This window comes from Hypomesus nipponensis, chromosome 19 (genome assembly GCF_054491055.1).
Source record: "Hypomesus nipponensis isolate SF chromosome 19, ASM5449105v1, whole genome shotgun sequence".
Classification (NCBI taxonomy): domain Eukaryota; kingdom Metazoa; phylum Chordata; class Actinopteri; order Osmeriformes; family Osmeridae; genus Hypomesus; species Hypomesus nipponensis.
Window position 1 is genome coordinate 7,584,901 of NC_140379.1, and position 17,600 is coordinate 7,602,500.

General features: G+C 49.0%; 1 protein-coding gene across 1 annotated transcript in view; it reads right to left on the reverse strand.

Annotated features, from left to right (window-relative positions):
- Nucleotides 1-4,637: 4,637 nt before the first annotated feature.
- Nucleotides 4,638-17,600, reverse strand: part of lrrc49 (leucine rich repeat containing 49) — a 25,055-nt gene continuing 12,092 nt past the window's right edge. The window contains exons 11-19 of the mRNA XM_084681574.1: nt 16,954-17,037; nt 14,969-15,046; nt 14,614-14,789; nt 14,419-14,514; nt 9,477-9,711; nt 9,197-9,382; nt 8,331-8,440; nt 5,685-5,838; nt 4,638-5,566 (exon numbers count right to left, since the gene is read on the reverse strand). Of these exons, the coding sequence (XP_084537700.1) occupies nt 5,351-5,566; nt 5,685-5,838; nt 8,331-8,440; nt 9,197-9,382; nt 9,477-9,711; nt 14,419-14,514; nt 14,614-14,789; nt 14,969-15,046; nt 16,954-17,037 (1,335 nt within the window). The 3' untranslated portion in view covers nt 4,638-5,350. The remainder of the gene's footprint in view (nt 5,567-5,684; nt 5,839-8,330; nt 8,441-9,196; nt 9,383-9,476; nt 9,712-14,418; nt 14,515-14,613; nt 14,790-14,968; nt 15,047-16,953; nt 17,038-17,600) is intronic.

The following is a 17,600-nucleotide window of genomic DNA, read 5'->3' on the forward strand; positions in this document are numbered from 1 at the left end:
CAACACAGTAACACTGGTGAATGAAGTCCATGGGAACGTCATAGAGTAGACAGCTTGTTGCGCCCCCTGTTGTCCCTCTGCCATATGCATGGTATACCATGCAGCAGGGACAATGTCTGGAAGTCATGTCTTTAAGTAAGTGTGTGTGTGTGTGTGTGTGTGTGTGTGTGTGTGTGTGTGTGTGTGTGTGTGTGTGTGTGTGTGTGTGTGTGCGTGCGTGCGTGTGTAATCCAGAAAACAGTAAAGAGACAGATGGTGGAATGTAAAGAGTAAAATTGAGAAAGAGTGAGAGAGAGAGATTGAGGTATAGAGAAAGAGAAAAAGAGAGAGCTAGAGAGTGGGACAGTAAGTTAGTGAGAGAGAAAGAGAGTTATAGATAGAGTAGTGTAGGGGCTGATTTAATAAACCAAATAGACTACGGTAGCCCTACCCTGGTCTGTGACCTTCCTGTATTCAAGTTGTCCTATATAACCTCCTTCAAGCTCTGTCCTGGGTGGTCACTACCGTCCTCACCCTTCTGAAATATGGACCATGACATTTCACCATGACTACAGAGGAGGCATGCTGTTACATGCTTCCCAACACAGTAGGCCTGGGGCAGCCTGGGTAAGAACTGTAGAGCCACAAGGCTTTTTACTGCCGTCACTGAAGAGTACCATAGGCTTAGCAACCGCAACCAACACATGCTAACACATTATCTACACAGGCTAATGATTTGTCACAGCTTAAACCAATACCAACGTCAAAGACAAAACCCAACTGCACCGGTCCATCACTCACAAGGAGTAAGGCCAGGCAATAGAAGAATAGTGTATTTACAACTTTTAACCATTATTCATTCAAATGGTTGTGTCACCATAAATAATGAACTGCAGTACAAACAAAAAACACTGGTTTGTGGGAGGAGAGCTGTATGTGTCAATCAGAAGTCTTGCTCCATGAAGTAAATAAAACATACTGTTAGGAAAACCCATCCCATTTTTGTTTTTGGTTTGTACATTTGCCCAATTTGAAGGGATTCATTAAAGTTCTGCTTGGTTGGGCAAGCATACAAAGCTTGTTCACAGGCTGGTACTGTGTGTGTGTGTGTGTGTGTGTGTATGTGTGAACTGTATGACACACACATCTCTTTGTGGTTGTATGTGTGTATGTAAAGGTGCTGGCCCCCATAATCATTTCCATCATAGCGCTTCCTTCACTGTGTCATTGTTGTCAGTCCTGTGGATGGTGATCAATGGTGGGACCATGTTGAGGCTGTCAGGATTCTGCCTTTAACCCCCCATGTTTCCACAACCAAGATCACGGGTGACCGCACTCCAATTAAAGCATCTTAATGAACTATCGTTCCGGATGACCCATTCAAACCCTACAAGACCAGGTCTGGAAAAATGAACCGCCTTGAACCGGCACCGGGTCATCACACAAAAATGTGCATGGTCCTGTCATCAGACGACAGCTCACAATAAACAATGTGCTGAGCTCGCTCAGAGGAGAGAGCAACACTCTACCCTGTGAGGTGGAGCCGACAGAGCTTGAGGTCCAGACTGGTGGACTGTTCAGCGGTGGCAGGTGTTTTACTAAGCCAGCACACAGGCATGCACACAATCACAAACACTCACATTCACAAACACACACAAGCAACACTACTTATCCCCTCGGGTCAACAGCTGCTTCCTAAGCTTCACACCACTTTATGGAACACCAACATTTTGTCCATCTGCTATCCCTTACTCTCTTAACACTTCACTGTAATGTCTTACGATAACCATAACCAAAAACAACATCACAGTTAAAAACGACATTACATTGAGATGTCACAGAGTGAGCCTATATGGTAACAAGAGCTTCTTTGGCCTAACAGCCAAGCGAGTATGTTTGTTTACCGTTCTGTCACGTTGTATCTGTGTCATGCTTGCAAGTAAACAACAAAACAAACAAGACTATGTGCTAGTGCTGTGATCCATCAATACATGCAATTCTATATGAAGCCAGCACAATGGGGGGACTTGCATGAGCCTTTCTGTCTATCACTCAAATTATATCATTCTGTCTGTAAGAGAACAGAAAATAAATATTGCCATGGAAATTTAAAGCCTGGTGACAGTTTTTTGATTAATTGAGTTCATGAATGAATGGGCTCTCATGGGGGATTTATTTGTAAATGTATCTACATAAGCGACTTAAATACCACATACATTGCTAGTCTTGCACTTCTCTTTGGTCTATAGTAGAATAAAGCCGTTGTCATTATTCTACAGTGATATTCAGGACATGTTTGAATAAGTATTGCCTGACACCCAAAGACAGAGTGTGTGTTAACTCTTGGTGATCATAATTGCGTCTTTAGTACCCCTCGCCCTTCTAACAGCTCCTCAGAGGGCTGAATCATTATTTGTGAGTGTAATAATCATTCAAAAGTGCTCCCAACTACCGTTTATTTGAGCAGTTTGTGTTCCTTGGGGCTTTCTCTTCTCTCGTCGGTATGAAGGGATCAAGCAGATTAGAGGGCAGATTCTTCCCTGACAGTTGTCCCTACATGGTATGATATTCTCAGGTCACAACATTAATTAAACCTTTTGACATGACAGATACTTTGTAGGTCTGCGATACTGCAAACATCTCTGCTGTTTTGCTTGTATCCACTGCAGTGTTAACAGAGAACCTTACAGAAATAGAAACTGTAAGAGTTGGCTTCGCGAGACGCTCCAGTTCCCAGTGTGTCTTTTACAAGATGTTTCTTGCTACATTTCTCTGTGGTCATCCTTTGTTTTATTTTCTGAATTCAGCCGGGCCCGTCTGTCCCAGTGTTCTGTACTTCCAGAGCAGGCTTCACGTTAGGAACCGTAGTTCTCACGCCCTTCTGGTCTTTACGGTTGGCAGGGAACAAGTCCTCTGTCACAGTAAAAGTCTGTCCAGCATACAGACACAGTTACTGGTTGTAACTCATTAAGTCGTATGGGCCTCATGATGGACTTCTGCTGGTTGGTCCCTTCCCAGCTCCAGGCCTGGGAAGAACTGCCCTGGCAGTATCTCTTAACACCCCACACGCCAAGAGATACTTCCTTTTTTTCTCTCTTCTTCTTCTCTCTCTTTCTCTTTGGAGCGTGCTGTCACTTGTCATGCCGTGTGTTTGTTTGCATGTCTCAGACACAAGCTTTGTGGCGACAACCAACCTCCTGCCATTTGAGTGATTGCAAGTTGGTATGTTATTGAAATAGTTAAGCATATTTCAGTCATTATCACACTACCTTATCATTACCACATCTTTACTTCACCGAGATGTGATTATTTTGCAATGTGCCTGGTAAATACACTGTTCCTTGACTTCTACCACTGAAATACTATTAGAACTGCGCACTTTTGATTTTTGATTTGCAACTGTACTTTCTATCCGCACTATTATATGTCACTCTGGATAACAGCGTCTGCACAATGAATTACATGTAATGTCAAAATCTAAATGTACCCATCGATAAGGAAAACAAACAAGGCACTGCCCTTTCTTGCTCTTATTAGAACTCAGCAGATGTAAATCGCTCTGTACTGTGTAAAAATGCAATAACAGCAAATGTCAAAAGTTTTTGACAGCTTCAGTTACTAACTGTGTTTTCACCTCTGAGTAAGGCAGTTATGGAGGAGCCAGGGCCGTGGAGAAATAACTGGGTGGAGCTTACAGTGCACTTTGAATCCCAGTTGGGCATTTAGCATTCCAGGGAAAACCTTTGGGGTACCTCTAATACTGACCCGTCACTATTCTCTTGCACACATCCAGCATCCAGCACAGAAGGCTGCAGTTGATGTTGGACATCTTGGTAATTCTTGACTGACTGTGTGTGCTAGTTGGGGCCTCTTTTTTTTGGGGGGGGGGGGGGGGTTAGAGAGAGGGGTGTGAGGTGAGCAGGGAGAGCTGGATGAGTGAGGTGAAGCAAGTACAGTACAGGGCTGAATTCCATTCCTAAACAAACCCTTGTTCAATATCCTTCCCAGACCTCAGACATGGCTCATGGCCCGCCTACTCCTTGGTATATCTACCATGGCAATTACCCAATCCCAATCCCTATAATCAGATCTGGGAAGGGAAGTGAACAAGAGTACTTACTATACAAGGAAATGCCTCTCCGGAATGGAACGGGCCCCAGGTACTGTATGCTCTCACTATGCCTACAGGGACATTCCAGCCCACAGGACCCTGCGCAGGCCCTGGACCTTCCTGAGCATGGTACAACATGCAGAGGGAGAGCTCCTGTCTCATAGCATAAGCTCAGCTCCAGATCACCTGTGATGTTGTGCAGAGCTGGGAGGGAACATCAAAAGATAATGTCAAAGATAATCAAAGGAGTCGAGAGGTAGCAAGAGGGATTGAACTGGAGTGCTACAGTGTACTCGAGAGGTGGACCCAAATATAACTGTGCCTCCAGTTGGACTGTCAGCCTAGATAAGTGTTAGATAAGAAACCATCCTTCCCTGGGAGCACCAGAAGACTTAACATAGATGTTGTGTATTTTTTTATGAGAAAAACAAACCAAAAGATGAAAGAGACCTCTGGGAGCCTCTTCCTTTGCTGTGTAGAGATAATTGCTCTTTTCCCCCTGCAGAGTCAATAAACAGCCAAATCACATATAGAAAACATTAGCGTTAGGGAATATTTTAATACTAAGGACGTTACAGAAAATTAACGGTCCTCAAAGAAAACGTGTCATTTGTGCCCCTTCGCGTCACGCCAGCTTCGCACCACGCCCGCCCAGGCAGGACAGCGTGACAGAGAGTGACACGGGAGAGGATAACGTGAGACAAAAACAATCCTTCTAGCCTCAATGAGAGACCAGTTACAGTCACCTTCTGCTGGAGATGATGGTGAGGAGGGTAATTCGTTTTGAAAGCTAACAGAAGTCATCTTAAAGTGCAGAGAGTGTTCCTTAAGGGTGGCGATGCGCGCACACACACACACAGACACAATGGCCAGTCACAAAGTCTTTCAGGCGATCCGACCATTCTGAACTGCAAGACAGTTTACATGGGAACAAACTAAGAACATACATTGATATAGGAGTCACTTCTGTGAACATGTACATTCAACCGTGAGGTTTCTGTCACAAGGTGCCTCAACCACAAGTCCGTCTCCAGAAGACGCAGGTTCAGTTTGGGAAAAAAAACCTTCAAGACATTTCTAAAGACTCGATCAGGGGACATTGAAGTTAGAGGGGTTAACGAGAGGTTAGACGTAGTACGACGGAGGGGGAGAGTGAGACGGCGCTAGAGTTAAGTGCTCCAGATGGATGCGTATGCGGGACAGCTGTGGGTCTGCATGGAAGAGGCCTGTCTTCCTGGGTGCCCTAATCCCACCCTCCCCTCACTTGCTCTGGGAGAGCCGAGCGAGGGAGGCCTGGCGGAAGGCTGGCTGGTCCTTCATCTCCAGCACGCAGTCCCTCACCATGTCTGTGAACATTGAGGGCCACAGCTTGTGGAGGGCCTCGCCCTTCAGGTTGGTGTCGGAGGCCCTCTGGACCAGCTCACGCAGGTACTGCTCCGCCACAGCGCTGCGCTCCGATGACTCCACACCGCCCTCCTGAGGAGAGGGAGAGCAGGGGGTGGTTACATCTCCTCCACCACGTCACACACTGTAAACCCCTACTTTACACTACTGCTGTGTACTAGTGTGTGTGTGTGTGTGTGTCTGGGCTGACCTCGGGACTCTCTGCGCTGCAGTCTCGGCTGGGGTAGTTGAACAGCGCTCTGCTCAGGCCCTCCCCAAGAAGCCTGCCGTTCTCCCTCAGCTCCTCAGGGCTGAGGCCCGCCCGGCGCCCACGGCCGTCCAGCAGGAACTGCAGCTGACGCTTCCTACAGAGGAGGGTTGAGAGGGAGACAGAGAGAGAGAGAGAGAGAGAGAGAGAGAGAGAGAGAGAGAGAGAGAGAGAGAGAGAGAGAGAGAGAGAGAGAGAGAGAGAGAGGGGGAGAGGGGGAGAGAGGGAGAGAGAGAGGCAGGCCAAGGGTTGGGAAGAGGGAGAAATGCGGAAGGATGCAGAGATAGTAAGTAGGACGGAGGGAAAGTGGAACTGTGGGTGGTGGAGTGAACACATGGGGATTACCAGTCTCAGCTAGACCATCTAGACATCTGATAACCGTGCCGAGAGCAGTGCCATTGCTCATGTAGGCATCAACATTACTTTAAACAAAGTACCACACTTCAAGCTCAGAGGCATGATAATTGCACTGACTCATGCTGCATTAAGACATTTGTCAAAACTGGATATTAAATACGAATTCCAAGGAAGCCCATAAAGTAACACCCACAGAAATGACTTGGGAGTGATGAAACTGTCACAAGAAGAAGAATATCTTGATAAAAAACTGATTAGTTAGCACCCTCGGACCTCCACCCCCACACACCCCATGTGTTTAGCTTCACCCTGGGAGGAGGGAAAGGCTTATACAGATGTAGAGGAGGGGAGAAACATTATTAAAGGATGTTTTTACATCAGACGCTGCTATCTTGTCTGTCATTATTAATCTCCTGGATTACAGCACTGCTCCAACATGTAGCTGCTGCTCCTGCAGCCTGAACTCTGAAACAGGCATTTTGGGAGGCTGGAGGCTAAAATACCTGTGTGTGTGTGTGGTGAGAGAGAGAGAGAAAGAGAGAGATGGGAACAGTATGCAAAGATGAATCCACTGACTAGGGTGTGTATCCACCAAACAGACCTGTCTTGCTATCAGTGAGAGCAACTAAATTAAACCGAACTCATGCGGAGGTGGTTCAGTCCTGTGTACAGTCAAAGTTAGGACCATGTGATTATATGCTCCCTCGTGGAAGTGTCCACGCCTAAACACGACGGTTCCATCCATAGCTCAGGGTTCTACATGTCTGGACTAGATCTTCAACCTCCCTCAGCGAACTACAATATCACATCCAAAAACGACATTCTCCGGCTCTCAGGAGGTTCTCCTGACTTCTGTGGCTGCAGTGGGAGTTTGTCAGAGTACATTTCTTTTTTAAACGAAGAGGGAAGAGTTAATACAGGCTTCATACACTGACAGATGTTCCTGAATCAAATAAACATGGAAGGGGTGGCTACTCAGTCTGGACGACGTCCATACATTTGAGAAATCTGCTCAAGGAGAAACTAGGGTTTTCATGGATCAGAAATGTCCTATTCAAAAACAGAAAGAAATGTTAAGTGCATTCCAGCCACCTGGGTGAACAACTACAGAACAATCTGCACGAGTGGAGCTGAGTCATCAGATTCATGCTGAAGCCTGCGATACAGCACCTGTCCCTACCCATAACAAAAATCAACATGGGGTCACGTTCATATGCAACAAACCCTTCCTGAGAGGGTAAAGGCTGTTTTCTTTCAACAAACAGGAATCTGAAAAATTTCACTGATTTCACTACTGATCTGAAAACAATCATCCCCTCAGGGCTGTCGTGTGTTCTTTGTCGCCGAGTGGGAGGACAGGAAGCGAACGCCAGGGCTGAGCGGCGGGGCGGCGCGAGAGGACAGGAAGCGAACGCCAGGGCTGAGGGGCGGGGCGGCGCGAGAGGACAGGAAACGAACGCCAGGGCTGAGGGGCGGGGCGGCGCGAGAGGACAGGAAGCGAACGCCAGGGCTGAGGGGCGGGGCGGCGCGAGAGGACAGGAAGCGAACGCCAGGGCTGAGGGGCGGGGTGGCGCGAGAGGACAGGAAGCGAACGCCGGGGCTGAGGGGCGGGGCGGCGCGAGAGGACAGGAAGCGAACGCCGGGGCTGAGGGGCGGGGCGGCGCGAGAGGACAGGAAGCGAACGCCAGGGCTGAGGGGCGGGGCGGCGCGAGAGGACAGGAAGCGAACGCCAGGGCTGAGCGGCGGGGCGGCGCGAGAGGACAGGAAGCGAACGCCGGGGCTGAGGGGCGGGGCGGGAGGACAGGAAGTGAACGCCGGGGCTGAGGGGCGGCGTGTTTGCCAGTTGTCAACGTTGTTCACTCAGTGTTCTGTTAGAGGACTGGGGGCAGCCAGTCTGCAACTAGGTGGTCTCTGAGCTGCTTCAACTGCATGATTCACTTTGCTTGGTTGTGCTTCAGTGACCATGAGCAATTTTTTGCGAAGAGCTTTTGGCTACAGGGAGGATTGTGTACAGTGTGTGTTTGTGCCAGGTATCCACCCTAACTCCCCTGGCTCCTGCATACCAGGCTTCTCTCACATACACACATACACCCTCAGGCACACAAACAAATCACACACACACACACACTTAGGCACACTTATATAGTTACACTGGCACCTTCACAAACTAATACACACACAGGTCTCAGGTACAATGTTCGGTGTGTGTCTATTGAGGTGTGAGTCGCTCACCTGGACTCCTCCAGCAGTAGAAGCAGACGACAGCGAGGGGTCTCTGTGGCAGCGATGTGGCCTAACGTCCCAAACAAACGTTCGGCAGTGATGACGTCATTCATGGTCACCTGGAGCAAACACACAAATACATATGTTTATAAAACCAATCAAAGCATCACACATCAACTGCAGCTTACGGTATGCGCTCAGTACTGGCCCTTGGCCCCTTGTCCCCCGGAGCTCCCGGACCCCAGACTGAGGGCTCGCAACTAACTTTTTTCCTCACTGTCCCAGCACTGTCCTGGAGTGCCAAATTCACCATCACAAACTGAACTTCACCTCCCTTGTCCCAAAATTTTTATTCTTGTGTTTTTGCATTTTGACATTCTGACATGGATCTAAGTTATTTGCAACAATATTTAAGTTAGCCATACAGCTGTGGGGCTCAAGTCAATGTCTGAATTTCAATGTGAATACATACACAATAGAATACACAATTTTCTTGCTTGCTTCATGGTGGGGCTTACACAATTCTTGGTGTGGCTGTAGTAAAAAAGTTGGAGAAAAAAGGTTTGAAAGGTTTAACCCTTGTGCTGCCTTCGGGTCACATGACCAAAAGGTTCATAACGAACCATCGTTGTGTTTACCCAATTTTACCCAATACAAAAGCAAATTAAAATAATTTTCTTTTAACCGTCGCAATGTGGGGGGTCTGAGACAGCCCAACGGTTCAAAGAAAATGCTTCACTTTGTTTTTGTATGCGGTAAAGTTGTCGCAAACGAAGGTGGGTCACAATGACTGATGGGTCAGAATGACCCGAGGAGAACACAAGGGTTAAAAAAGGTTTCTGAAAAAAAGTCCCGCCCCCCCCCGGTCCCCATACCTCCAGCCCGTTCACCCTCTGCAGGTTGAAGTGGTGCAGGCGGTAGATGAGGAAGGAGCGCCACAGCGCTAGGCTGACCACGGGGTTGCCCTCGGGGTGGATGGTCAGCTGGTCCAGACGCCTCACCTGGGCGAGCGCTGCCAGCTGGGGCAGACGGCTGAGGTTGGTCTCGAGGAAGACGAGATGCTGCAAGGAGAGAGAGGAGCGCAGCATCAGTCAGTCCTCCTTATGAAGGTTCCCAAAGGAAGAGAAATCTCACCGGTTGTGTTCTGTGTCTCACCGCTAAATTGGGGAACTTGACTCTTATGCGTGGCAGTGTTGGCACGATGGCGTCAAAGTGGATGTAGCGGAAGGTTATGACCGTGACGGCCCCAGCTGTCTGGACCCCCCAGCCTCTCTCCAGGGCCTCCAGAGCCCCGGGGCCAAACAGGCGCAGCGTGTCACCGTCCAGCTCTGCCAGGTGGCTGTCGGAGAGAGACAGGCTCTGTACGCTGGAGCCCCCGGCCTCCAGGAGCCTGGAACACACACACACACTGTCAGGGATGGCAGTTATCAAGGTAAGTGATGCCAACCATTCCAACTTATCTCCCTCTCCTGGCCGGCATTTATACCGAGCTTCACGGATTATCTGACCTCCTTAAACACGAAACCACCTTTGTTTACACACAATCGGAGGGAAAAAAAGTGGGACATTAGGCAGACCAGATAACGGTTTAATCACCAGCAAGGCCAGTCTGAATGTCCCATTGATGTTCCAGCCCGGCCTAATTGCTTTGTATTCTCCGTGATCAGGGGTGGGAGTGCCCTGCCCTGATAAGGGAGCCGTGAGAGTGGGGAGCGGGGGCCAGTCACAGGGAGACACGATCCCCCCTCCTGAAGACCCCGGGCAGGGCCAGGCCGCTCGGCTGACACCCCCGGGGGCCTGGGCATACCGGGGATCAGGTGGCTCCAGGTCGACTGCTACTCCACGCCGACCGGGGAAGTTCATAACAAACTAATCAGGGTATTCATATTTCACACCCTTTAGAATCAGGCTCTGGTTGTGCAGGGAGGAGGGGGGGGGGGGGGTAGGAGAAGAGAAGGAGCCAGGGGAGGCCTCGTCTAGGGACCGCAAAGTAGGTAACCCTAGAGTCTTTTTGGATGGTTACAGAGAAGAGTGAGTTATACAAGGATGAAACTAATGCTACCTTAAAGGCCACATACCAAACCTTATCCCCTAGAGGTGTCTGTCTCTCACCATCCTGAGAGCCTTTCTGTCTCCCTGTCTCTCTCACACTCTCTGCAGTACGTCCTTGTGAATGGAAGCCCTCTCTTGAATGAGCTGAAAACACTCATTCACTTGAACCTCTGGGTGTCTTCGACTGTTTCACCAGGACTGGGAGTGTGTGTGCGTCTGCATGCCAGTAAAAGGCCCCAGTCTGCACGGGGTTCAGCCATCAGTGGCTGTAAATCTGGACTGTTATACAAATCTATTTCCCCTCCAGAGTTTTTAATAAGCACAGGAAGAACCTAAGCCTACCCAAATAACCCAGGCCAATAAAGCCAGTTCCCGGGATAACGACGACATACAGTATCAACCTTTTCCAGGAAGCGTTTGACTGACATGAGTCCATCTCCATCAGGAGTGAAGCATCGGTCTGCCTTGGTACGGCTGCTATGTGTTGATCCAGCCTACGACCTCCGCGAGGCTTGTAAAGAACTCAACCCAACCAGACCGTGTCGCCTTTCAGCGCAGCTCCCGTCTCACACTGGGAGGGGCCAGAGTGGAATGTCAGAGTTGATCTTAGGATGTACGAGGTTCATGGGGGGGGGGAGGGGGGCAGAGACTGGAGACTGGCATTGGGTCTCCTCACACACACACACTCTGGGAGCCCAAGGTCGAGTGGAGGTCCTGGCCAGACAGGCAGGCGCCAGTCACTGACAGACAGGCCTAATCCCCAGGACGACACGCCACACCTTCAAGATGGTGGCTCTGCCAATGCTGCATCAGAAACAGTCAACAGGAAAGGAGGGATGGAGGGAGGACCTGACTAACTCCAGTTAAGAGTTTAGCTCTTTCTGAGATCTGGAAGCAGGCCACCACATGTCATATATTGTTCCCCGTCATCACACGTCAGTATAGACAACCTGTGATCCCTGCCTTATCCTTGAAAGCCACTCAGGTACGATCACCGCAATGGCAAAGGAGAGACAACCCAAGATAGATAGAGAGAGAGAGAGAGAGAGAGAGAGAGAGGGGGGAGAGAGAGATAGATAGATAGATAGAGAGAGAGAGAGAGAGAGAGAGAGAGAGAGAGAGAGAGAGAGAGAGAGAGAGAGAGAGGGGGGAGAGAGAGATAGATAGAGAGAGAGAGAGAGAGAGAGAAGGGGGGGAGAGAGAGAGAGAGAGAGAGAGAGAGAGAGAGAGAGAGAGAGAGAGAGAGAGAGAGAGAGAGAGAGAGAGAGAGAGAGAGAGAGAGAGGGGGGGGGGGGTTTCCAAGGACCACCGTGTTGAAAAATACTTCATGGTGTTCTCACCCTCTGCCTGCAAATATATAATGATCTGGACCCGATCCAGCCATGTCTGTCACCTCTGAAAACAGCTTAATCTTCTGGATATACAGCCTGGCGTGTATTATATGAGCCTGCACATGTCGTGCTGCAATACCTGCCACATGAACAACAAATTTATCAAGGCTGTGATGTGGGAAAAATCAAACCTATCAAAACCAGTTTTCAACCCCTTCATTTGAGTTAAGCTCTTCAGAATGACGCTGGTGTTAGGCATACTGAATTATGTCTTGTGGGTTCTTGAAATGATGATGGCCTCATTCCAAAGGCTTCCACATATCTGCTTGGTGAGGATAACTTGAAGATTGATGCCTCCGCCAGTCCACCTGCTTGGCACCCCAGTATGGGTCTGGATTAAATGGATGTATATATAGAATGTGGGCATTGCTGTCTCCGCATACTGCCCTGCCCCAATATTAGATTTCTAGGCCATAACCCTTTTCGTCTCCTGCCTCCTCCCTCATCCTCCCGATAAACAACATCAAGTAAATCCTCCATTGCTCACAAAATAAATCAAATGTGCACACACATCCCCAAACCCCCCCCCCCCCCCCCCCAGGATTCTGAAGGACATCTCTCATGCTAGCCCAGTACAGAGTTTCAGCATCCACCATGCCGAACGCACTGTCAACATTCCCTCCTGTCTTTAGGCTTCACTTAGTCACACCACTAACTCCAAACAGAGAAGGCATCATCTCTTTTCCTTCACCTGAGGCATGAAGTGCCTTTCCCAGTCAGCCCACAGCAACCCCCACTCTGAAAACAAATGAAATCCAGAACTTGAATAGGACACTGTCTTAACAGACTGCCTCACAGCACTAATACATCAGTTCTAAACTCGGGATAATTGCCTTTCAGAAGGGAGGTTTATACCTGAGTGTACTTTTCTCCCCTGACAAGGGTTCGGAAATGATGAGGTGTCTGACTTTCACCGGGCACATTCCACCAAGTTACTCTTCAATTACTCCCAAAATAGATTGCTTTAATTAAAACGACAGACCTCCCTATTCATTGTCATCACAGGGAAGCAGAAACCAGTGCCCTCTCCAACAAACTGTTACCCAGAACATGTGAAACGCATGTGTTTGGTTTGGGGCTAGCCTTCCAACAGTGTGTTGTTCCTCCCATACACAGAGGACATCGTGTTGACACAACAGTGGTGTGACTACGAAGACCCGTCTCACGCTGCTTATGTTGTGCATCCATCTATCATGGGAGGTCAGCCCCAAAGAACAAGGAGAATCAGAACCACACCAAATTGGTCCTAAGCCTGAGGAGCGAAGGCCTGAGGTTGTGTTAGGGGTACTCTCTCAACAGGGTTAGAGATGGGGGGGGGATCAGAGGGCAGATTGCAGTTCCTCTCACAGGGTAAACCTCCTGACCAGGGGGTCCCCCAGCTGCCTCCCCTGCTGCCTTCCCTGCCCCCCCCCCCCCCCCCCCCCGAGCCAGATGTGGGGGTAAAAAAAACCCAGTCCCAGGACTGCCCAGGATGTGGGAACATACATAAGCCTCCGAACACCCTCTCAATCACCCTCCCTCTCCCTTTCTCTCTCTCTCTTTGAGGATTAAGGATGAACCATTGTGCATGGGAGCAGGACTATCAATTCAGCCCTTGTGAGACGTCCTGGTCCTTCACACGGGCATGGCGAGGAGCTGAACTTCATAGGGCCTTCACACCCGGGCAGACACCTCTAATACCCCACGTCATGGTGCAGGGGGGGACATGAATCACCCGTCCGTTCATCTATCACCTGGCCTCTCCACACTCCCAGTGGCAGGAGGGGGCAGCACCTCTCTACTTCTAAAGTCACCAACCAGAGAAGCAGGAGGGGAAGCAAAACGAAAAGAAATTCAGAACATTTTCTGAACACACACACACACACACACAAAGATAAAACGCTTAATATTCAGCATATTTGCTGCACCTTAAGATAAGATGCAGTAAGATAATAAGATAATACACCCCAAACCGTATACACAGTTTAATGAGTTATGGGAGAGCGCATGTCTTTTTCTATTGGATCCACTGTACAATCCACTCTCAGGTCCTCGGAGCATGGTAAATCACTTGAGTCCTCCTGGTCATGGTCTCTGTTGTGACACACAAGGTTTTAAGGGGGACCCTGTGAGGGAACCGGGCATCTGACAGATTGTGCTTTCGGGACATTTTCATATCCTGGACCAGGAAGCAGCAGGGGCGCTCATTTAAACGGGTAATCATAGCCCTGGACACGACCCCCGCTTTCATCTCAGACTGCTGCCCAGTAACTCTTGGCGTTGCCTGGGCAACACAATCCCTCTAGTAGGTCTGGTCTGTGTAAATATATTTAGCTTGTTAACCAACGTAAATGTGCAAACACACATGGTCACTGTGATGTCCACTCGGACATGCTAATCGCCATGCGATGCAGACTACGCACACAGACACAAAGCCTTGGGACGATCACGGCATGTAGAACCCATCAGTTGAACATGTGTGGAAGCAGTCAGGTATGCCCTTTGATAACAGAGTACAGAGTACCTCGGCTCTGATCTGTCTGACAGATATGAGGCCTGGGAGATTGAAACTCGATCCACAATGTGCTGCAACAGGACAGCTCTGCACAGCTCAAACGTGGTGAGAAAGAGAAAGGGACAATGAGAGGGGGGAGGGGGGGAGGAGTGTGTATTGCCTGGGATCTCGTGGGCTGTTGGGGCGACTGGTGGAGCGCAGCCTGTTCTCGCTGCCCCCTGTTGGTCGATCCGGGGCTGACACTGGGCTCACTCGCCTGACAACACACAACAAACAACCCTTCAGTCACAGTCCCGCAACTACATTTCCCATCGTCCTTTTGGGCAATGAGGCCCAATAGCATAGCGCCTCTCACCTGGGCTCATCTGGGGAGGGCTCCAGCGCGAGGCCATTGGTCTGTGCCGGGCTGTGGGCGGGGCTGTTCTCTGGGCTGACCTCGTCCTTGGCTCCGTTCTGGGACGGCAGCTCCAGACAGGCCCGAAGACCTTCCCACTGCTGCGCTGCATTACGAATGGCCAGACGCCTCTTCTCCTGGACGCGCACACACACACACACGCACGCACACACACACGCACACGCACACACAGGACAGAGCAGCAGAGCAGGAGTCAGATGATAGTGCTCCTCTGCAATCACACAATCAGAGGACATCTTAGGATACTGACTAGCTGTCTCCTCTGTTGGGCCACAGACAAAGAGAAGCCACCTGCCTTGCTTGTGTCTGATGTGTCCTGAGACCTGAGTCCTCGTGAGGGGAGGCACTGCACGGTCAATGTGTTTGCAGGGCTCTACAAAAACAAATGCACAAGGACTCTGTAACGTCACAAACACTCACACGTGTTTGCTTACTCATTTTACTCAAGTCTTATTGGCACAAACAAAAGGTTGCTGTTTGGACCTCTTGTTGACTACAGCAGTGCAGGGCCGTGCCCACCCTGCAGCACAGAAGAATGCTGCTCACTTCCTCGGCTCCTCTCTCTCTCTCCCTCTCTCCCCTCCCTCCCTCTCTCTCTCTCCCTCTCTCTCTCTCCCTTTCTCTCTCCTCTCTCTCTCTCTCTCCCCTCCCTCTCTCCCCTCTCTCTCTCCCCTCTCTCTCCCCTCACCCCCCCTCTCTCTCTCTTTGTATGTGTTTCCTTTCATCCCAGATCATTCTCCTCCCCACATCCTTCTCTCATTCTCTCCCTCTATGACAGAGTTCAGTTTCGATCAGAGCAGGTATGGAATGTGCCACTCCCAGCACACGAGAGGGGTGAAGCTGGTGTTCATGGTGCAGGATCAGCCTGTGACAGCAGCTCTCACGGAGAGCTCCATTTATCATTTCCTCAACAGGGATTAGTAAGGAGGGGTGGCATTACACAGAGACAATTAGCTCCCAGCAGACCTCCGGCACCAGCCAGCCCACTGCTGCACCGGACAAACATGCACACGCACAGAACACACATGTGGTTTGTGGTTGTCTCGAATTAGATTAGGAACGGAATGATATCTCTACATCACTTAGTATTCAACCATGTGAGATATTCGGTTTTCCTGAATTGCAGTTGGTTTACAAAAAAAAACACACAAAAAAGTAATTGCAAAGTATGAGGAACTCGCAGAGAGAAAATTTGAAATGATGCTGATATGAATAGATCTACTGACCCTGACAAATGAGGCCATTGTTACATTATTCTCCCTGAAACTGAACTGCATAAAGACTAAAAACATTTAGGAGGTTTTGAACACATTACACCCAGATCCAAGCCAGAGTGTGTGTATGGAGGCAAGGAGCGTTGTCCTAGCTACTGTTCATCTAGCTGGGGGAAACCAGCACAACGCTATAATACCCTCATTGATCAACACAGGCTTTGATTGTCTAATGCAGAGCAGAAGAATGAATGGCTAAATGTTAAATAGCTGAACCACCCCAGTGCATTTCAAGTAGTGAAATAAACGAGCGGGTGGGCCCCTGTCTAGTAACCGCTCCACAAATACAGCCAGATTTGATATGTGGAAACAGTGAAAGACCACAGCAAAGTGCTACACAGGGATGCAACTGATTTCATAAAGAGCAGCAACAGTTACAAGGCAGTTTCAGTCTCTATTGACAAGAGGTCAGATGGGTGGAACATTATATGTGTTTGAAGTTAGTATTTCAGCCGTATGGCCAAGCCAAGTATTTAGTGAAATACTAAATAAAAGACAGCATAATATTAGATTTTTATAATCGGTTATTGGTTAAGGGCAATGAACTTGGCTCATCTGTTGAATATTGTTTGGAAGTAAAGGATGTAATGAGCACAAACTAAGTGAGCCAAATATATTAGTTATCATCCAAATAAACATGTTTCCTAAATTCTATTTGTATGGGCTCATTAGAATGGTCTGCAAAGGGCTAATACACATCCCAGGCTGGAAAACTACAAATAATGTCAAACATTCAAGATCTCTAAACAGTCATTCTAATGACCGACCTGGGAGTTCCTGTCAGTACTAAATGACTGTTTGCCTATGTGATAATGTACTAGCTATTAGCAATGACTTGTGACATAATATCAGATGGCCCACCAAGGGTATAGAAAGAGATGTTTGCTTGTCTCAAAAACAAAGCATCCTGAAAGATAATTATGAGTAAATGACACTCAAACACGCAACCAGAGAACCAAACCGAAAGCTCTGCATTGATGCTTGCACAGATGTGCTGTGTGTGTTGTACCTTCTGAGAGAGCTGCTTGGAATTCTCCTTTTTCTTCTCCTCCTCCTTCCGGGCCAGCACAAACGCCATGCGTCTCTCCTCCTCCTGCAGAACACAAGCGGCAGACCAATCAGGGCGGCCCCTCTGCTCAGCACCTTTGAATTATTCAGTTTGCTGCCACCCAGCCTCTGATAATGTCTGTCATGTCGTCAAGTCCTCCTCTCCTCTTTGCGGAGGATCAGCATGTGGGGGAGAGAGAGGGAGTGACATGCAGAGAGAAAGAGAGAGTGTGAGAGAGAGAGAGAGAGAGAGAGAGAGAGAGAGAGAGAGAGAGAGAGAGAGAGAGAGAGAGAGAGAGAGAGAGAGACAGAGAGATCTCTCTCATGCCGTATCACAGGATTATCATTCTGATTCCCAGTTGCAATCTAGCAGAGCCCAGCTGTTTAGAGAAGCCAGGGTTCCCAGAATGCACTGGTGTTGCAGACATTATTTGAGGCTGGCAGTCTAGCACTAGGGGTGTGGAGGAGGGAGGGGGTGTCAGTCATGACTGTGAAGCCAGACAGGAACACATGCTTTCCCCTAACCAGTACGCTCACTGTCATTCCCTCCACAATTAAACTTCTGTAAAGTAAATTAAAAATTAAGATCATAAACAAGATTCAAAATAC